Source organism: Sciurus carolinensis, chromosome 1, assembly GCF_902686445.1.
Source record: "Sciurus carolinensis chromosome 1, mSciCar1.2, whole genome shotgun sequence".
NCBI classification, from domain to species: Eukaryota; Metazoa; Chordata; class Mammalia; order Rodentia; family Sciuridae; genus Sciurus; species Sciurus carolinensis.
In genome coordinates, this window is record NC_062213.1 from 189,033,310 (window position 1) to 189,049,015 (window position 15,706).

The following is a 15,706-nucleotide window of genomic DNA, read 5'->3' on the forward strand; positions in this document are numbered from 1 at the left end:
TGAATCTGCTCTACTCAGAGCAAACCTGCTCCTTCCTGCCCTCTTTTCTTCAGTAAATATTTATTGATCATCTAGTGTGTACCAGGTGCTGTGCTGGGCTCTGGAAATCCAGCAGTGAATCTATCAGTTCACTGGGGCATGGATGGGGGTTGGTGATACTAGCAGGGACACTTTCCTCCCCTCCCCCCCATGCCTTATATTTTTGGTTCAGTCAAGATCTCCTCCTGTTGCCATACCCGCTTGACTCTTGCATCAGCTGTGTTGAGGCCACTGATTGGCCAAAGCTATTTTTATTCCTCAATCACATTTCAGTCCTGAAGACTCGTCTAGATTAGATTTGAAATATTTTTGAGATTTCTTCAGCTTCAGATCCTCTCTCAGATTATGAACCTAATGGGATTCTCATCTGTTCTGTATTTAGTCTTCCTGAATTAATTTTCTCTCTCAATTCTGGCATTACTTTATTATAATGACCTTGTACTGTGACCATTCCAGGGGTTGTGATTTATCACCCCCAGATGTCATTTTCTGAGCCCCTTTTATTTTTTTCCTTCCCCAGCTCCCAATCTCAGAAGACAATTTCTGCACGGGGGCTGGGGGAGTTTCAGAAAAAGAAGCCCTATTCCAATGGGTTTGATAAAGCCAAAGGGGACACACCTGCCAAAGCTTATTCAAACAGTCATTCAATTACTCATTAAGCAGGCACTGTGTGAGGTTGCTGAGCGAGGTCCTTCCTGCAGTGGAGCTGACAGATCCTGAGCTGTCAAGCTGCACAACCAGCATTGAAATTGTCCCTCAGAGTTGCACATTAGGAGGCAAAACAACCACAGACTCTCCGGAACAGAGCCAACCGTCACCTGAGAGCACTTCTCAGGAGTCAAGCAACTCAAGTGTTAGTTTTCGCCCAAACCGATTTTTTTTTTTTTTTTTTTTTTTTTTTTTCTATTTCAGAACCTGTTTCTTCATCTGTAAAACAAAGGAACAGAAATGAGCTCTAACCATCAGGAGCCACTGTGGAGAGAGCTGGTGTTGGGCAATGCATATAACTCGATTTCTTCGATGGCATGTTAAGGCCAGAAACCTTCAAATTTGGAAAAGTTCAATCCTCTTAATAAAGACAAATGAAAACTAACCCGTGGGATGCTTTTGGGCAATTTGCTGAAGAGCTCGAGTTTAGTTTTATCGGCGGGGTGAGCCCTCAGCGCCCCCTGCAGGTCGGATACTGCTACAGCTTAGTCAGAAAAGACTGAAAAAAGGTGGCATGAGGGCTGCCCCAAACCGGTTTCGGTTTATAGGATTGTAAGGTCCCGCGTAACCGTCTCCAGTTATTGAAAAGAAGCCAGGCAACGGTAAGAAAAGCTCATATGATTGCTTAAGAGTCTCCTGCTGCCAGCAAGGACCCACCCTTTGGTCTCGCCAGGGCAGAGCTCGAACTTGAGATCCCCTGCCTCAGCCTTCTGAGCCCTTGGAATTACTACCACCATGCAGGGTTAAGGACCACTCTTCTAAAAGACAACAGCCTGAACCCATTTCCCGTTTTTGTGCTTAGTCCCTCATCCTACAAGCAGGAAGCCTCAGGTTCAGAGGGAAGGAAGAATTTGCCCAGGGTCCTCCAGAAAACTGTACAGGGCTGGGAATGTAGCTCAGTGGTAGACTACTTGCCGTGCATATGTGAGACCCTCAGTTCAATTCCCAGCACGGCAAAAAGGAAGAAAGAAAAAAAAAGGTGTCCGCAGAGTGGACACTAGAATCTTGAGGTCCAGGGGCATCTGTGCCTTAATAGGCTGCCCCAGGAACCTCGCGTTTCCGGAAAGAACAACTTGTCCCTTGCTCTGTTGTCTCTCCCCTCCCCCCAGCCACCACTCCTAAAAGCTCTAAACATCTCATTCTCAGAGAGCAACCATGAGGCCTGTTCCTGGCTCTGGCTACCATTCTGTCCCACTCCTCCCTACCCCTCAAAAACTTCCGTATCCTGCCCCCACCAAAAGTTGAATCTGAAATCAAGGAATCAGAGTCTAAAGTTTCAGTTCTAACCTGTTCTAGCTGTATGCATCTGGGCAAGTCATTTCACCTCTCTGAACCTGTTTCCTATTGTGCTGTTGTAAGTATGAGAGCTAAGGCAAACCCCTTAGAAAGGCTTGACTCAGATTTAAGTGCTCAATAAACCGTAGTTATTATTTATAGTGTTATTAAAGTATCTAGTTCGGTGACCATTTAAGATAACTATTAATATTTTAAAGTTTGGAGGAGGATCCTGGTGTTTAGCAGGAGCTGTATAAACTTGTGCCTTTTTTGTTTTGTCTTGTTTTGACTCAAAGACGCCCAGTAGGTTTTCAGTCCTAAAGTATCCTCAGTGAGAGCTGCTGCACTTACTTTTTGCTCAGCAACAGGCTCCCCTAACGTGAACCGCGGCGGCCAATGAGGATGAAGGTGGGATGGGTTTTCTAGCAGCCAATAGCAAAGCGCAGCGACGCGCAGGATAGGCCCGGGCAGGTTTCCAGGCTGCTTACGAAGTGAATCCCTGTTGTAGTTTGAGGGGCCGGGAGTGTCTCCAAATTCTCCAGGGTCTGCCTACCTACGGGACTCTGATTGGTACCGACAGTGGCGACTCACCTCCTCTCACTCCGCCCACCCAGCCCGATCTCTGCAGGAAGCATCTAAGACTGCTGCCCTTCAATTCAAGACTGTTTTTTACTTACTAAAAAAAATTTTAAAAATATTTTTTAGTTGTCGATAGACCTTTGTTTTATTTATTTATACGTGGTGCTGAGGATCGAACCCAGTCCCTCACACAAGCTAGGCAAGCGCTTTTCCACTGAGCCACAACCCTAGCCCAAGAGTTTTTTAATTCTTACTTTTTTCTTCTTTTAAAAACATTTGGTTTTATCTTTATTTGAAATAACCTGAAATATTTCCCTTATTTTCTCTGTTTTTAATTTTTTTAAGGCTTTCTGCCCGTAGCTAGTATTTATTGCTGTTCATTGCTCTGTTGTTGCAAATGTGTACAATTGGCAGTGACCAGAATGCTCATCAAGGATGTATGGTTAGGGTAGGAAATGCATTTGTACACACAAAGAAACAGAAGGTAGCTGTATATAGTTTGAAATAGGAAGTGTGCAGCGTTTAGTGTTAGGTTAAAAGGAAAAAAAGTTGCACAATGATTCATATTGGATGATTCAATTGAGGTATATACGTGGTTACACAGAGGAAAAAAAGTCTGGAAAGGTGCAGTTTGCAGATGTCAGTGGATTATCTTTGGAGCAGAGGGAAATGGAGAAGTTGCAAGACTATATGCTTCTTTATGTTTAAATGATAAGATTATTACTTTTTTTTTGGGGGGGGGCAGGTATCTGGTATTGAACTCAGGGGCACTCAACTACTGAGCCACATCCCCAGCCCTATTTTTTTTTTATTAAAATCTTTTTTATTTTTACAGACTGCATTTTGATTCATTGTACACAAATGGGGTACAACTGTTCATTTCTATGGTTGTACACAATGTAGATTCACACCATTCATGTAATTATACGTATACATAGGGTAATACTGTCTGTTTCATTCTACTATCTTTCCATCCCCCATCTGCTCCCACCCCATTTTCCTCTACACCATCCAAAGTTCCTTCATTCTTCTCTTCCCCCCGCTACCCCCCATCGTTATATATTGTCATGCACTTATCAGAGAAAACATTCGGCCTTTTGTTTCTTTGGGCTTGGCCTATTTCACTTAGCATGATATTTTCCAACTCCATCCATTTACCAGCAAATGCCATAATTTTATTCTTATTTATGGCTGAGTAATATTCCATTGTGTATATACACCACAGTTTCTTTATCCATTCGTCAATTGAAGGGCCTCTAGGTTGGTTCCACAATCGAGCTATTGTGAATTGAGCTGCTATGAACATTGATGTGGCTGCATCACTGTAGTATGCTGATTTTAAGTCCTTTGTGTATAAACCGAGGAGTGGGATAGCTGAGTCAAATGGTGGGTCCATTCCAAGCTTTCTGAGGAATCTCCATACTGCTTTCCAGAGTGGCTGCACCAATTTGCAACTCCACCAGCAATGTATGAGTGTGCCTTTCTCCCCACATCCACGCCAACACTTATTATTGCTTGCGTTCTTGATAATAGCCATTCTAATTGGAGTTAGATGAAATCTTAGGGTGGTTTTAATTTGCATATCTCTGATTACTAGGGATGATGAACACTTTTTCATATATTTGTTGATCACCTGTTTATCTTCTTCTGTGAAGTGTCTGCCCAGTTCCTCAGCCCATTTATTGATTGGGTTCTTTGTATTTTTGGTGTAAAGTTTTTTTAAGTTCTTTATAAATTTTGGAGATGAGTGCTCTGTCTGAAGTGTGTGTGGAAAAGATTTTATCCCACTCTGTAGGCTCTCTTTTCACATTATTGTTTCCTGTGCTGAGAAAAAGCTTTTTAGTTAGAATCTATCCCATTTATTGATTCTTGCTTTTATGTCTTGTGCTATGGTGGTCTTGTTAAGGAATTCTGGTCCTAAGCCAACATGATGGAGATTCGGGCCTACTTTTTCTTCTATTTGGTGAAGGGTCTCAGGTCTAATTCCTAGATCCTTGATCCATTTTGAGTTGAGTTTTGTACAGGGTGAGAGATAGGGGTTTAGTTTCATTTTACTGCATGTGAATTTCCAGTTTTGCCAGCATCATTTGTTGAAGAGGCTATCTTTTCTCCAATGTAAGTTTTTGGCACCTTTGTCTTGTATGAGGTTACTGTACTTATGTGGGTATGTCTCGTGGGTTCTATCCTGTACCATTGGTCTACTTGTCTATTTCGGTGCCAGTACCATGCCGTTTTTGTTACTATTGCTCTATGGTAGAGTTTAAGGTCTGGTATAGTGATACCTCCTGCATCACTCTTCCTGCCCAGGATTGCTTTGCTATTCTGGGTCTTTTGTTCTTCCAGATGAATTTCATGATTGCTTTTTCTGTTTCTATGACAAATGTCATAGGGATTTTAATTGGAATTGCATTAAATCTGTATACTGCCTTTGGAAGTATGGCCATTTTGATAATATTAATTCTGCCTATCCAAGAACATGGAGATCTTTCCATCTTCTAAGGTCTTCAATTTCTTTCTTCAATGTTTTGTAGTTTTCATTGTAGAGATCTTTCACTTCTTTGGTTAGATTGATTCTATTTTTTGAGACTATTGTGAATGGAGTTGTTTTTCTCATTTCCCTTTCAGATGTTTCATCGCTTATGTATAAAAATGCTTTAGATTTATGCGTGTTGATTTTATATCCTGTTATTTTCCCAGCCCTATTTTTTGTATTTTATTTAGCAACAGGGTCTCACTGAGTTGCTTAGCGCCTCGCTTTTGCTGAGGCTGGCTTTGAACTCACAGTCCTCCTGCCTCAACCTCCCCAGCGACTGGGATTACAGGCGTGTGTCACTGCGCCTGGCCTAAGTTTTTAATTTCAAAAAGAGATCATTTCTAAGTATGTGGGGGACTTTCAAATCTTTTTTTTTAAAATATACCTTTGAAATGGTAGATGGACACAATACTTTTATTTTGTTTATTTTTATGTGGCGCTAAGGCTCCAACCCAGTGCCTCACACGTGCTAGGTGAGGACTCTACCTCTGAGCCACAACCCCAGCCCTATCAGATCTTAATTTCACTACCAAGAGAGAACCAATGTAATCGTGTTTGCTTTTTTCCCCCCTCCTGTTCTTGTTCTGGGGATTGAACTCAGGGGCTGTCTACCACTGAGTTACATCCCCAGACCATTTAATTTTATTTTTAGATAGGGGCTTGATAAATTGCCCAGGCTTGCCTTGAGCTTATGATCCTTCTGCCTCAGCCTCCAGAATAGCCAGGATTGTAGGCAGGCGCCACTGCATCTGACTCTTAATTTTATTGGTTGTACAATGTTCATGTGTGTCATAATATGTTCATTAATCCCTATTACTGGATATTTAGGTTTTTTTCTCCCAATTTTGGCATTATTTTATATAAAGATAAAATTCTTATATAAAAATATTGCAATATATCCCTGATTAATTAAATTCCTAGAAGCAAATTCATGAGTTGAATGCTATGCACAAAGATATCCAAAACTCCTGATGCTAATTATAAAACTTTATTTTTATTTCTATTTCTTTCAGTGCTGGGAATTTAGCATACAAAGTACCCTATCACTGAGCTACACCCCAATTCTGCTTATAAAACTTTAAAAAGTTTATTTCTGGAGACATAATATAATGTCTCAGAATTTAATATAAATGCCTCAGAGGGGTGCTTGGTGGAGGTGGGGGAGGAGAGTATAGAGCTGAATCATGCTTGATATCTGACCGCCAAGATCAAACAGGCAAGGACACAGAAAGAAATATAAATAGCTCAGATATGCAAAGGCATTTGAAAATACTCTGACCAAGTCACTACTGGGCACAAATCTTTCTTGCTTTCATTGTCCAGGTTGAAGTTGGACATGTAATGGGTCATGATTTGATCTGTTAACATATATTTTTTAGGTCTCTGTGTTTAAAAAATTAAATAAGTTGGGCTGGGATTGTGGCTCAGTGGTAGAGCTCTTGCCTAGCATGTGTGAGGCACTGGGTTTGGTTCTCAGCACCACATATAAGTAAAGAAAATAAAGGTCTATCAACAACTAAAAAATATATCTAAAAAATTAAATAAGTTTCTAAGGTTAAAAATTGGAATACTTCAAATAAAATGCCTAATTTAGGATGTCTCTTAGAAAATAGGAAGATTTGGCGAGAGAGTCTGAGTTCCACTAACCATCAGTCAGAATTAATAGTTGGGCTTGTCTTCTCCAGTTCTCAGTTCCCATAAAACACAGGGACCACTTAACTCATTCACATTACCTACCTGGCCTCTGTAGGAACCTGAGTTAAAAACCATTAGACAGGGTCAAGATTCCTTAACACGGCATTCAAAGCTTGTGATAGTCTTGTGCTTTCCTTTTCACCTTTACTTTCTTGCACACTATTTTTTATACTGGGGATTGAACCCAGAGGCACTTTTACTGCTAAGTCACATCCCCAGCCCTTTTAATTTTTCATTTTGAGACAAGGTCTCATTAAGTTGCCAAGACTGGCCTTGAATTTGCAATCCTTGTGTGCCACTACGCCTGGCTCTGCTACGCTTCTTTCTTTTTCTTACCTTTCCTTTCCTTTCCCTTTTCTTTCTCTTTTTATGTTTTTCATAGTTCTGGGGATCCAACCCATGGCCTGAACCTGCTAGGCAAGTGCTCTACCACTCAGGTACAACTCCAGCCCCCTACTTTCTTTTGCTCTTGCTCACCCTTGCTGACACACCTTTGCTCAAGGTCAAAGTGTAAGGCCACGGCAGAATGGCGAGTGAACCAGGGTTTCTCATCTCACTATCAAGGCTCTTAACTACCTCATTTGGTAGTTAAAATAAACACTCATTAACTTTTTTCTTTCTTGCTTTTTTTCTCCCTGAAGAAACATTCTTAACTCCTGGGCTCAAGGAATCCTCCTGCTTCAGTCCCCTGCCCCAGGTAACTGGGAATATTGACCTGCTCCACTGCACCCTTCTCTAACACTCATTAACTTCAGTTTTCTTTTTTCTGGATAAGACCAGACCAAAGTCAGCTAGTTTGCATAAAACTAAATGAAATAGAATATCCAGAAGTAGAAATTTTGCTACTAGTTATACAACCTCACATACAACTCTCACTTTTTTTTTGTACTGGGATTGAACCCAGGGGCACTTTACCATTGAACTACATTCACAGTCCCTTTTATTTTAAGACAACGTCTCAGCTAAGTTGCTGTAGGGCCTTGCCAACTTTTTGAGACTTGGTTTGAATTTGGGATCCTCCTACCTCAGCCTCCTGAGACACTGGGATTACAGGCACGTACCACCACATCTGGCGCCATCCCCTTCTTTTTACTTGGTCACTGTTACATCTCTCCCATCACCAGGTCCCTTTGAGCCCCAGGTCTGGATACTGTATCTGCCCTGTGTCCTTTCCCAGTATTTCATACTCGTTCCCATTGGAGCACTTCCCACATTATTATTTGATTCCCTGTTTAATCACTTGTCTTTTCCAATAGGCTGTGGATGCTGTAAGGAAAGGAACTACAATTATTTTGTGGTGGTATTCCTAGTGTATACCCAGTGCCTGGAATATAGTAGATGCTTAAAGTAAATTTATTGAATGTAATTTTAAAAAACTGAAAATGAGCTCTGTAGGATATGAAACAATGCATGTCTAAGAACAGGAGAATGACCCAAGGGTCCTCTGACACTTAGGGAAAAATGGACAAGCTGAACAGATACCACCCCTAAAATAGGGCATACTGGTTGGTGAGCAGAGTGTGGACTGAATTTTTGTCTTCCCTGGCCCCTTCATTCTGGGGTCTTACATAGTGAACAAACTGCTCAATGATAAGCAGCTGAACAGTGGTTCTCAACTCTGATTACCTATTGGGAAAACCAGGGGAGCTTTTTGAAAATACCAACATCCAGGCCCCAATCTTGGAGATTTTTTCATGGTACTTGGGATTGAATTCAGGGGCACTCTACCACTGAGCTACATCCTCAGCTCTTTTTACTTTATGATTAAACTAATGGAATTATCAAGTTTATCTCTAGAAGAGGATCTTGAGGAGACGGGGGAACATGACTGAGGGGGTCCTTTTTTTCTTTCTTTCTTTTTTTTTTAAATCCTTTTGAGTACTGGGAAGTGAACTCAGGACACTGAGGCCGGGTCTTGCTCAGTTGCTGAGCCTAGACTTGAACTTGCGTTGCAGACCTCCTGCCTCAGTCTCCCAAACTGCTGGGATTACAGGCATGTGCTCTTCTCTTCTAAAGGAAACTTGATGAGGTGAGAGATATGGGAATATATGTAAGGAAGACATCAGTCTGTTGATCTCAAGATGGTTTATGGTGGTTTGTTCATTCTCAGGACCCTTAGGCTGAAGTGGTCTCCATTATCTGATCAATAGATGATGCCAGAAAGTCCCCTAAATTATAAGTTTCTCAAAATATTGTATCTGGGACTGGGGGTGTAGATCACTGGTAGAGCTCCTGCCTAGCATGTGCAGGACCCCTGAGTTCAGCTCCCAATACAGGAAAAAAACAATATCTTGCTTAACTGTTTAATCTAGTTATTGGTGGGCTAATTAATAGCACAAAAGGGGGGTTTACAGATTTCCCATAAATTTGGGAGTGACAGATCTGGAAAAAATATGTAGTACTTTAAATTAAAATTGTATTTCCTTGTCCTTCCTTTAAATCTCCTTTCAACCTAATTTTCCTTCTTTGGTCCTACCTTAGAATGGATCTATTTGCCAAAAATATCTTGTGAGATTTAATGGTCAAATAATTGTTAAGTAATCCAAAAATATAAATTGCTGTACAATTGTTAAATAACTTCATTGTTGTAAAATTCCTTAGACTTCTTAAAAAAAATAAAAGAATAAAAAAAAGAAAGCACCCCAATGATTCTGTCACAGATGATTTAGAAACTGCTTAGAGAATCTAGTTATGTTGATCGCAGAGTAGTCTGATCTCTGCCTTTCCTGAATTTGGTCTGTTCAAGTCTTGACACATTCTGTGAGACAATAGCCCCTATTCTTGAAATAAATTGCTCTTTTTCTCCGTCTTAAGCCAGTCAGTGCTGGTTTCTGTTACATGTAAACACAAAGGATTTTCACTAATGAAATAACCAGTGGAGGGCTGGGGTTCTGGCTCAGTGGTAGAGTGCTTGCCTAGCATGTGTGAGGCACTGGGTTTGATCCTCAGCACCACATAAAAATAAACAAAATAAAATAAAGGTGTTGTGTCCATCTATAACTAAAAAAAAAAAAAAAATGAAATAACCAGTGTAGGTTTTCCCAGGTTATATTCTGTGGAGTACTATTTGAAATATTAGTATGTTTCATTGAATAATTCTTGACATATTTTCATTTTTTAAATCTTAAAGTGGCATTGATATTAAAAACTAGTATCTAGCCATATCGCCCTGAATGTGCCTGATCTCAGAAGTTAATCAGGGTCCTGGTTAGTATTTAAATGAGAGACTGCCTGGTAATACTGAATGCTATAGGCTTTTAAAAAATAAACATATGTCAAAATACATTCTATTGTCATGTATAACCAATTAGAACAAAATTTAAAAAATGTATAGTGTTATTATTATAGTCATCCCTCAATATTGGGAGATTGGTTCTAGGACCCCTCTCAGATACCAATCCTTGAATGCTCAAGTCTCTTATATAAAATGGTATAGAATTTGTAAATAATCTATACAATCTTTCCCTGTGTTTATTTATTTATTTTGGTACTGGGAATTGAACACAGGGGTGCTTAAGTACAGAGCCACATTCCCAGTCTTTTTACTTTGTATTTTGAGACAGGGTCTTGCTAAGTTGCTTAGGGTCTTACTAAATTGCTGAGGCTGGCTTTGAACTTGCAATCTCCTGCCTCAGCCTCCCAAGCCACTGACATTTCATGCATGCACCACTGTGTAGGACTTGAGTTGGTTTTTTTTTTTCCTACAGTTGGTTGAATTCAGGGATGCAGAACCCATGGATATTGAAGACCAACTATACTTAGTAATCTGCATTTATAAAAATGTTTGCCCAAGCATGGCATCAGATTCTGAGAAACTGCCTTGTACTACAAACATCAATGTATATCAGAATTAAATGGAGGTTTGTTAAAACTGATTGCTGGTTTCCGCTCTCCAGTTTTGGCAGGCTTGGGGTGGGGGGCTGAGAATTTGTATTTATAACAAATTCCCAGGTGGTGGCCATGCTGCTGACTTTCGGATGCATTGCTATAATGTTTTTCCATTTTGCTTGATTCTAGAGAACCACCTGGGGTGCTTCTGCATTCCCAGGTGAATCTTATGACCTGTGCTACGCTGTTTGTGGATATTGGGCCATGTCACACAATTTATTTTAGGTGTTTTTTTAGCTTTATTTATTTATTTTTATGTGGTGCTGAGGATCGAATCCAGGGCCTCAGACATGCAGGCAAGTGCTCTACCACTGAGCCATAGCCCCAGCCCTATTTTAGGATTTTAACCTATATGTGATATTACTAGATATTTGTATCTTACTTTTATTGCAGCCTGAGAAAAATTAAACACAGGTATGTCATAATAAAAAGACCAGCGTTACCATTTTCACAAGTTCAGGTATTTTAAAATTAGTCTGCTCCAAAATTACTTATTTACTCTTTTCAACAATTCAAGTTATGTTCATCTTCACTTGAAAGTTCCAACTTCTTTCTTGCTTTGTCCAATTATAAGTAGACTGATTTTTATTTAAAATGTGACAAGAGTAAGTGGTATGTACCTACTGAGGGGAATCATCTCGGGAATTACCGCTCTTAATGAGGTAGTTGTCATTTTTGCCGTTTTTTTAGTTTGGTTTCAGGGAATCAAACCTAGGGCCTTGTGCAACCAAACCTACGACCAACCAAAGCAATTATTGTGCCACAAAAACTTATCAATCTATGCTTTGTTTTTGGTCACAAATCTGCAAGATAAGATATATAACGGTCTTCCTTTTTTAAACTTCTCCATTTTGTAGTGTTGTAAAATTTTTAAATAAGCACAACATAGGAACTTAGAATGTTTTTTCTTTTTCAGCGCTGGAGATTGAATTCAGAGCCTTGAGCATGCCAGGCAAGCACTTTCCTCAGCACTACATCCCAGCCTCAGATGATCATTTTTTGTTCATCTTTGAGGTCATGCTGTTGCTGGCTACTTGAATTAATCTCAGCATTCCCACATCCTGAGTGTCCATAAACCTCCTATCTGCAGTCTATTTCAGTGTTCATCAGCAAGTTGTTTTGAAAAGAGCCATCTGCACAAGCTAGGTCAATTGTTTTTCTTTTACCATTTTATCACACAAAATGGCCCAAAAGGTCTTTGTGTACTATGGTCTTAGAATAAGCAACCCATCATAATTCTGGGCAAATGATGCATTGAACTGGTAAATTGAAAATGTTTTACTGGTGGCCCAAATGTCATCTCAAATTTTTTTGTCTAGATGAGTTACATAACCAATTTTTATATTTTGAGCCTTAAGATCTTTTTTTTTTTTTTTTTGGTATCAGGGATTGAACCCAGGGGCACTTAACCACTGAGCCTCATCCCAACCCTTTTGATATTTATATCCTCGTCCCTATTTATATTTTATTTAGAGACAGGGTCTCGTTCAGTTTGGCTTTGAGCTTGTGATCCTCCTGCCTCAGCCTCCGGAGCTACTGGGATGACAGGAGTGTGCCACAACATGCTCTTATGATCTACTTTGAGGGATGTAACTCAGTGGTAAAGCTGTGCAAGGTCCTGGGTTTGATCCTCAATACCATAAAACAAAAAGGTTTGGACAGGAGTCAAAAAACCTGGATCCAAGTCTCAACTCCAGTGTACGGAGTGACTATAGACAATACTGTACATGAGTTACTGTAGTTGTCTCCATCTGCAAAATTAGAACAAGGATTACTAGTTCATATAAGTCCTTTTAAATCATTTATAAATGCAATATGCTATTATTACTGATGGTGCATCTTTTGAAATAATCATCCCTTTCCATTCTCTTATGTTGCTCCTGACCTTTAAAGTTTCACATTTTCTGTGAGTTCCCTGTTGCAGGAACCAGTCTAATTCATTTTTAGGAGACACATGGAGTCTTTCCCCTTACCGTGTGTCGCCTAGATAGAAGAAGGCATAAAACACAATTCACTAATGACAATTTATTATCTATTGGCAGCACACAGCACAAATATTAAGTAAACCAGAATTATGTGTATGTAGAAGTGGACAATGATATGTGCCATTCTGTGGGGAACTGTGTGCACTTAATCATCATGTTGTAGATGTTTAATCTTCTGCTTATGCCGCTCAATTTCTTTCTGCAGCCGTTCAACCTCCTTCTTATGATGACTGATCTCATCTTCGTGGTGTTTTTTCAACATTGCCAGTTGTTCTTTAGTCTTCTCTCTGTAAGGACACAGTGGCTTAAGGTGTGATTCCAATCTTTAACCCCAGAGAAATCTCTAAGGATGACCTTCAATACCGAAGGCTAAAAACAGGTGTCCCAGTTTGGACATGGGGTGCATGTCTGTAATCCCAGTGGCTTGGGAGGCTGAGGCAGGAGGATGGCAAATTTGAAACCAGCCTCAGCAACTTAACAGAGGCTTAAGCATCTTAGCAAGATCCTGTCTCAAAATAAAAAGGGTTGGAGATATAGATCAGTATTCCTGGGTTCAATCTCCAGTATAAAAAACAACAAGAAATACCATAGGAGCCTGGCTGACTATCCTCTTCTACTCATAACCCCCACTAGTCAAATACCCCATCCTAAATTAAGGTATATTCACCTTAAGGAGGCTCATCAAGATGATTCCATTTTCCTGGTGCCAGAGCCTGACACTCCACCATTATCAACTATTCCTTTCAAATTCCTCTTCAATGTAGAAAACTCCAGAAAGGTATAACATTAGTTCTTGATGCCTTATCAGAAAAACAACCCAGAGAACTAGAGTCCCTTTTTTTCCTTTTTTTGTGGTACTGGGGATTACATCCAGGATCTACCCACATGAAAAGGGCAAGTACTCTATCATTAAGCTACATTCCCAATGCTTTTAAATTATATTTTGAATCAGGTTGCCCAGATTGTCCTCCAGCTTTCCATCCTTATGCCTCAATCTACCCAGTAGCTGGGATTATAGGTATGGATCTGTGTGCCCAGGTACAATCCTGTTTTGAAGAAAAAAGGAGAGAGACAAAGAAGTGTGGTTAAGGTATAAATATCCACCTCCTATCCCAATTTGACTAGAGAATACATGGTTCACTGTAAAGGCCAAAAAGAAGGGGTCTCTTGCATGCTCAAGAATTCAGCAGTTCAATTAGGTCTCAAGAAGGAAGAAGACAAACACATTGATTTGGTCACATTTAGGCCTGATTTCCTTATCTATAGAATGTAGAGGTCCAACTAGAACATCTTTAAGGACTGGACCCTGGCTCTCCAGCATGGTGTTATTGTGATTATTCTATTATTATATTTTTCCTGGTGCTAGAAATTGATCCCAGGGGGCACTCTGCCACTAAGCTACATTCCCAGTCCCATAACTTTTTTTTTTTTTTTTTGTACTGGGGATTGATCCCAGGGGCACTCTACCAATGAGCTACATACCCAGTTCTTTTATTTATTTATTTATTTTTTGGTACCAGGGATTGAACCCAGAGGTGCTCAACCACTGAGCCACATTTCCAGTCCTTTTTCTATTTTTTATTTTGAGACAGGGTCTAAGTTGCTTGGGGCCTCGCTAATTTGCTGAGGCTGGCTTTGAACTTGTGAACCTCCTGCATCACCCTCTCCAGCTGCTGGGATTACAGGCATGTGCCCCAGCCCAGCTTCATTTTTTATTTTGAGACAGGTCTCCCTAAGTTTCTGAAGTTGATCTCCAATTTTCTTTTTTTTAACTTATTTTATTTTTTATGTGGTTCCTGAGAATTCAGCCCATACATGCTAGGCAAGCACTCTCCCACTGAGCCACAACCTTGGTCCCCAATTTTCGATCCTTCTGCTTTAGCCTCCCAAACTGCTGGAATTACAAGGCATGTGCCACGGTGCCGGCCCCATGATGATTTTTAAGACAAGGCACAGACCTAACAGAAGCAGCAGCAAGATTAATTCCTCGCTGCTTCTCCCCAGTGTGAACAGACGTCAAAGATAACGCAGGGCAGGGAAAGGAAGTCCACTCCTTACTCCTAATCTCCAGCCCAGGGTCTGGCCTGGGTAGAGTAGGGCAAAAGTCTGCAGGAGGGGTGAGCAGGTTTTGCTACCAATTCCTAAAACCCACTCAATCCGGCGCAGATGGAGATGCACAAGGTCTAGAAATGGCTGAGAGGGCAGGTTCAGAAAATCCACAAGGGCTTGCAAAGGTAAGGCGTTTAGAGGAGGGAGAGGGGGATGAAAAGTGGGTGAAGACCGAGAGTCAGTTCAGAAAGTATGCAAATAATGCAGGATCTAGACACCGCGCACCACACGGGGTAGGAGGATCACCCATGCGAGGAGATGGTAAAAGGTAAAAGAGTTAAGCCGTGGGCTGGGATTTCTGGAGGCCCGACCCGATAGAAATGGCTTGGGCTTGGGGGCCCTGGTGCTATTGCGCAGAGGTCCTGGGAACGCGCTATATAGAGGGCAAAGGTCCGGATCTCAAGTGGTGTGTAATGAGTTCGGGGTCTGGGTTTTCTGCGGTGGAATGGGGCCCCCCAAGGTAGAGATGAGTGGGGCGACCGAAGGCTTAAGGAGGATGGGAAGGCTCTGGGAGATCTAGCGTTGGACTTGGGACCCGGTGGGCCTCACCGGAAGTATCGTTCCTCTTCAGCCTTCTCTCTCTTTGCGAAGGCCCCACCGGCTTCCCGGATCGAGCCAGCGCCCCTGTCAACATCCTCCGACTGCGGAGAGAGACCCGGATATTGGTAAAGATGTATAAGGGAAGAGAGGATCCGCCCGCGGGGACGGGGCAGCGGATACTGTCGCAGCGTACCTGGTCCGAGCCAAAGCCTCGGGTTTGCACGGCTCTCATTCCCAGGACGCCGAGCCGCGCCCGAGCCGCCAACGCAGTGCCTGCCATTGTTAGTAGCGCCGCACCTCTCCGGTTACTGGCTTGGCCGCTTCTCTACGCGCTAAGCTCGAGGATGGCCAAATA

At 41.4% G+C, this 15,706-nt stretch overlaps 1 protein-coding gene and 1 long non-coding RNA gene across 2 annotated transcripts; one reads left to right on the plus strand and one right to left on the minus strand.

Moving 5' to 3' along the window:
- The first annotated feature begins 1,247 nt into the window (after positions 1–1,247).
- On the plus strand, positions 1,248–7,635 carry LOC124977954 (uncharacterized). Its single transcript, XR_007107293.1, has 3 exons — positions 1,248–1,349; positions 7,212–7,266; positions 7,471–7,635. It is a non-coding gene; the product is annotated as an uncharacterized LOC124977954 (long non-coding RNA).
- Positions 7,636–12,727: 5,092 nt separating this feature from the next.
- Positions 12,728–15,706, minus strand: Atp5if1 (ATP synthase inhibitory factor subunit 1). Its single transcript, XM_047559821.1, has 3 exons — positions 15,545–15,706; positions 15,361–15,452; positions 12,728–12,989 (listed from the first exon to the last, which is right to left on the minus strand). Exons 1-3 carry the CDS (start codon positions 15,629–15,631, stop codon positions 12,848–12,850), a joined length of 321 nt encoding a protein of 106 aa, XP_047415777.1. The 5' UTR covers positions 15,632–15,706; the 3' UTR covers positions 12,728–12,847.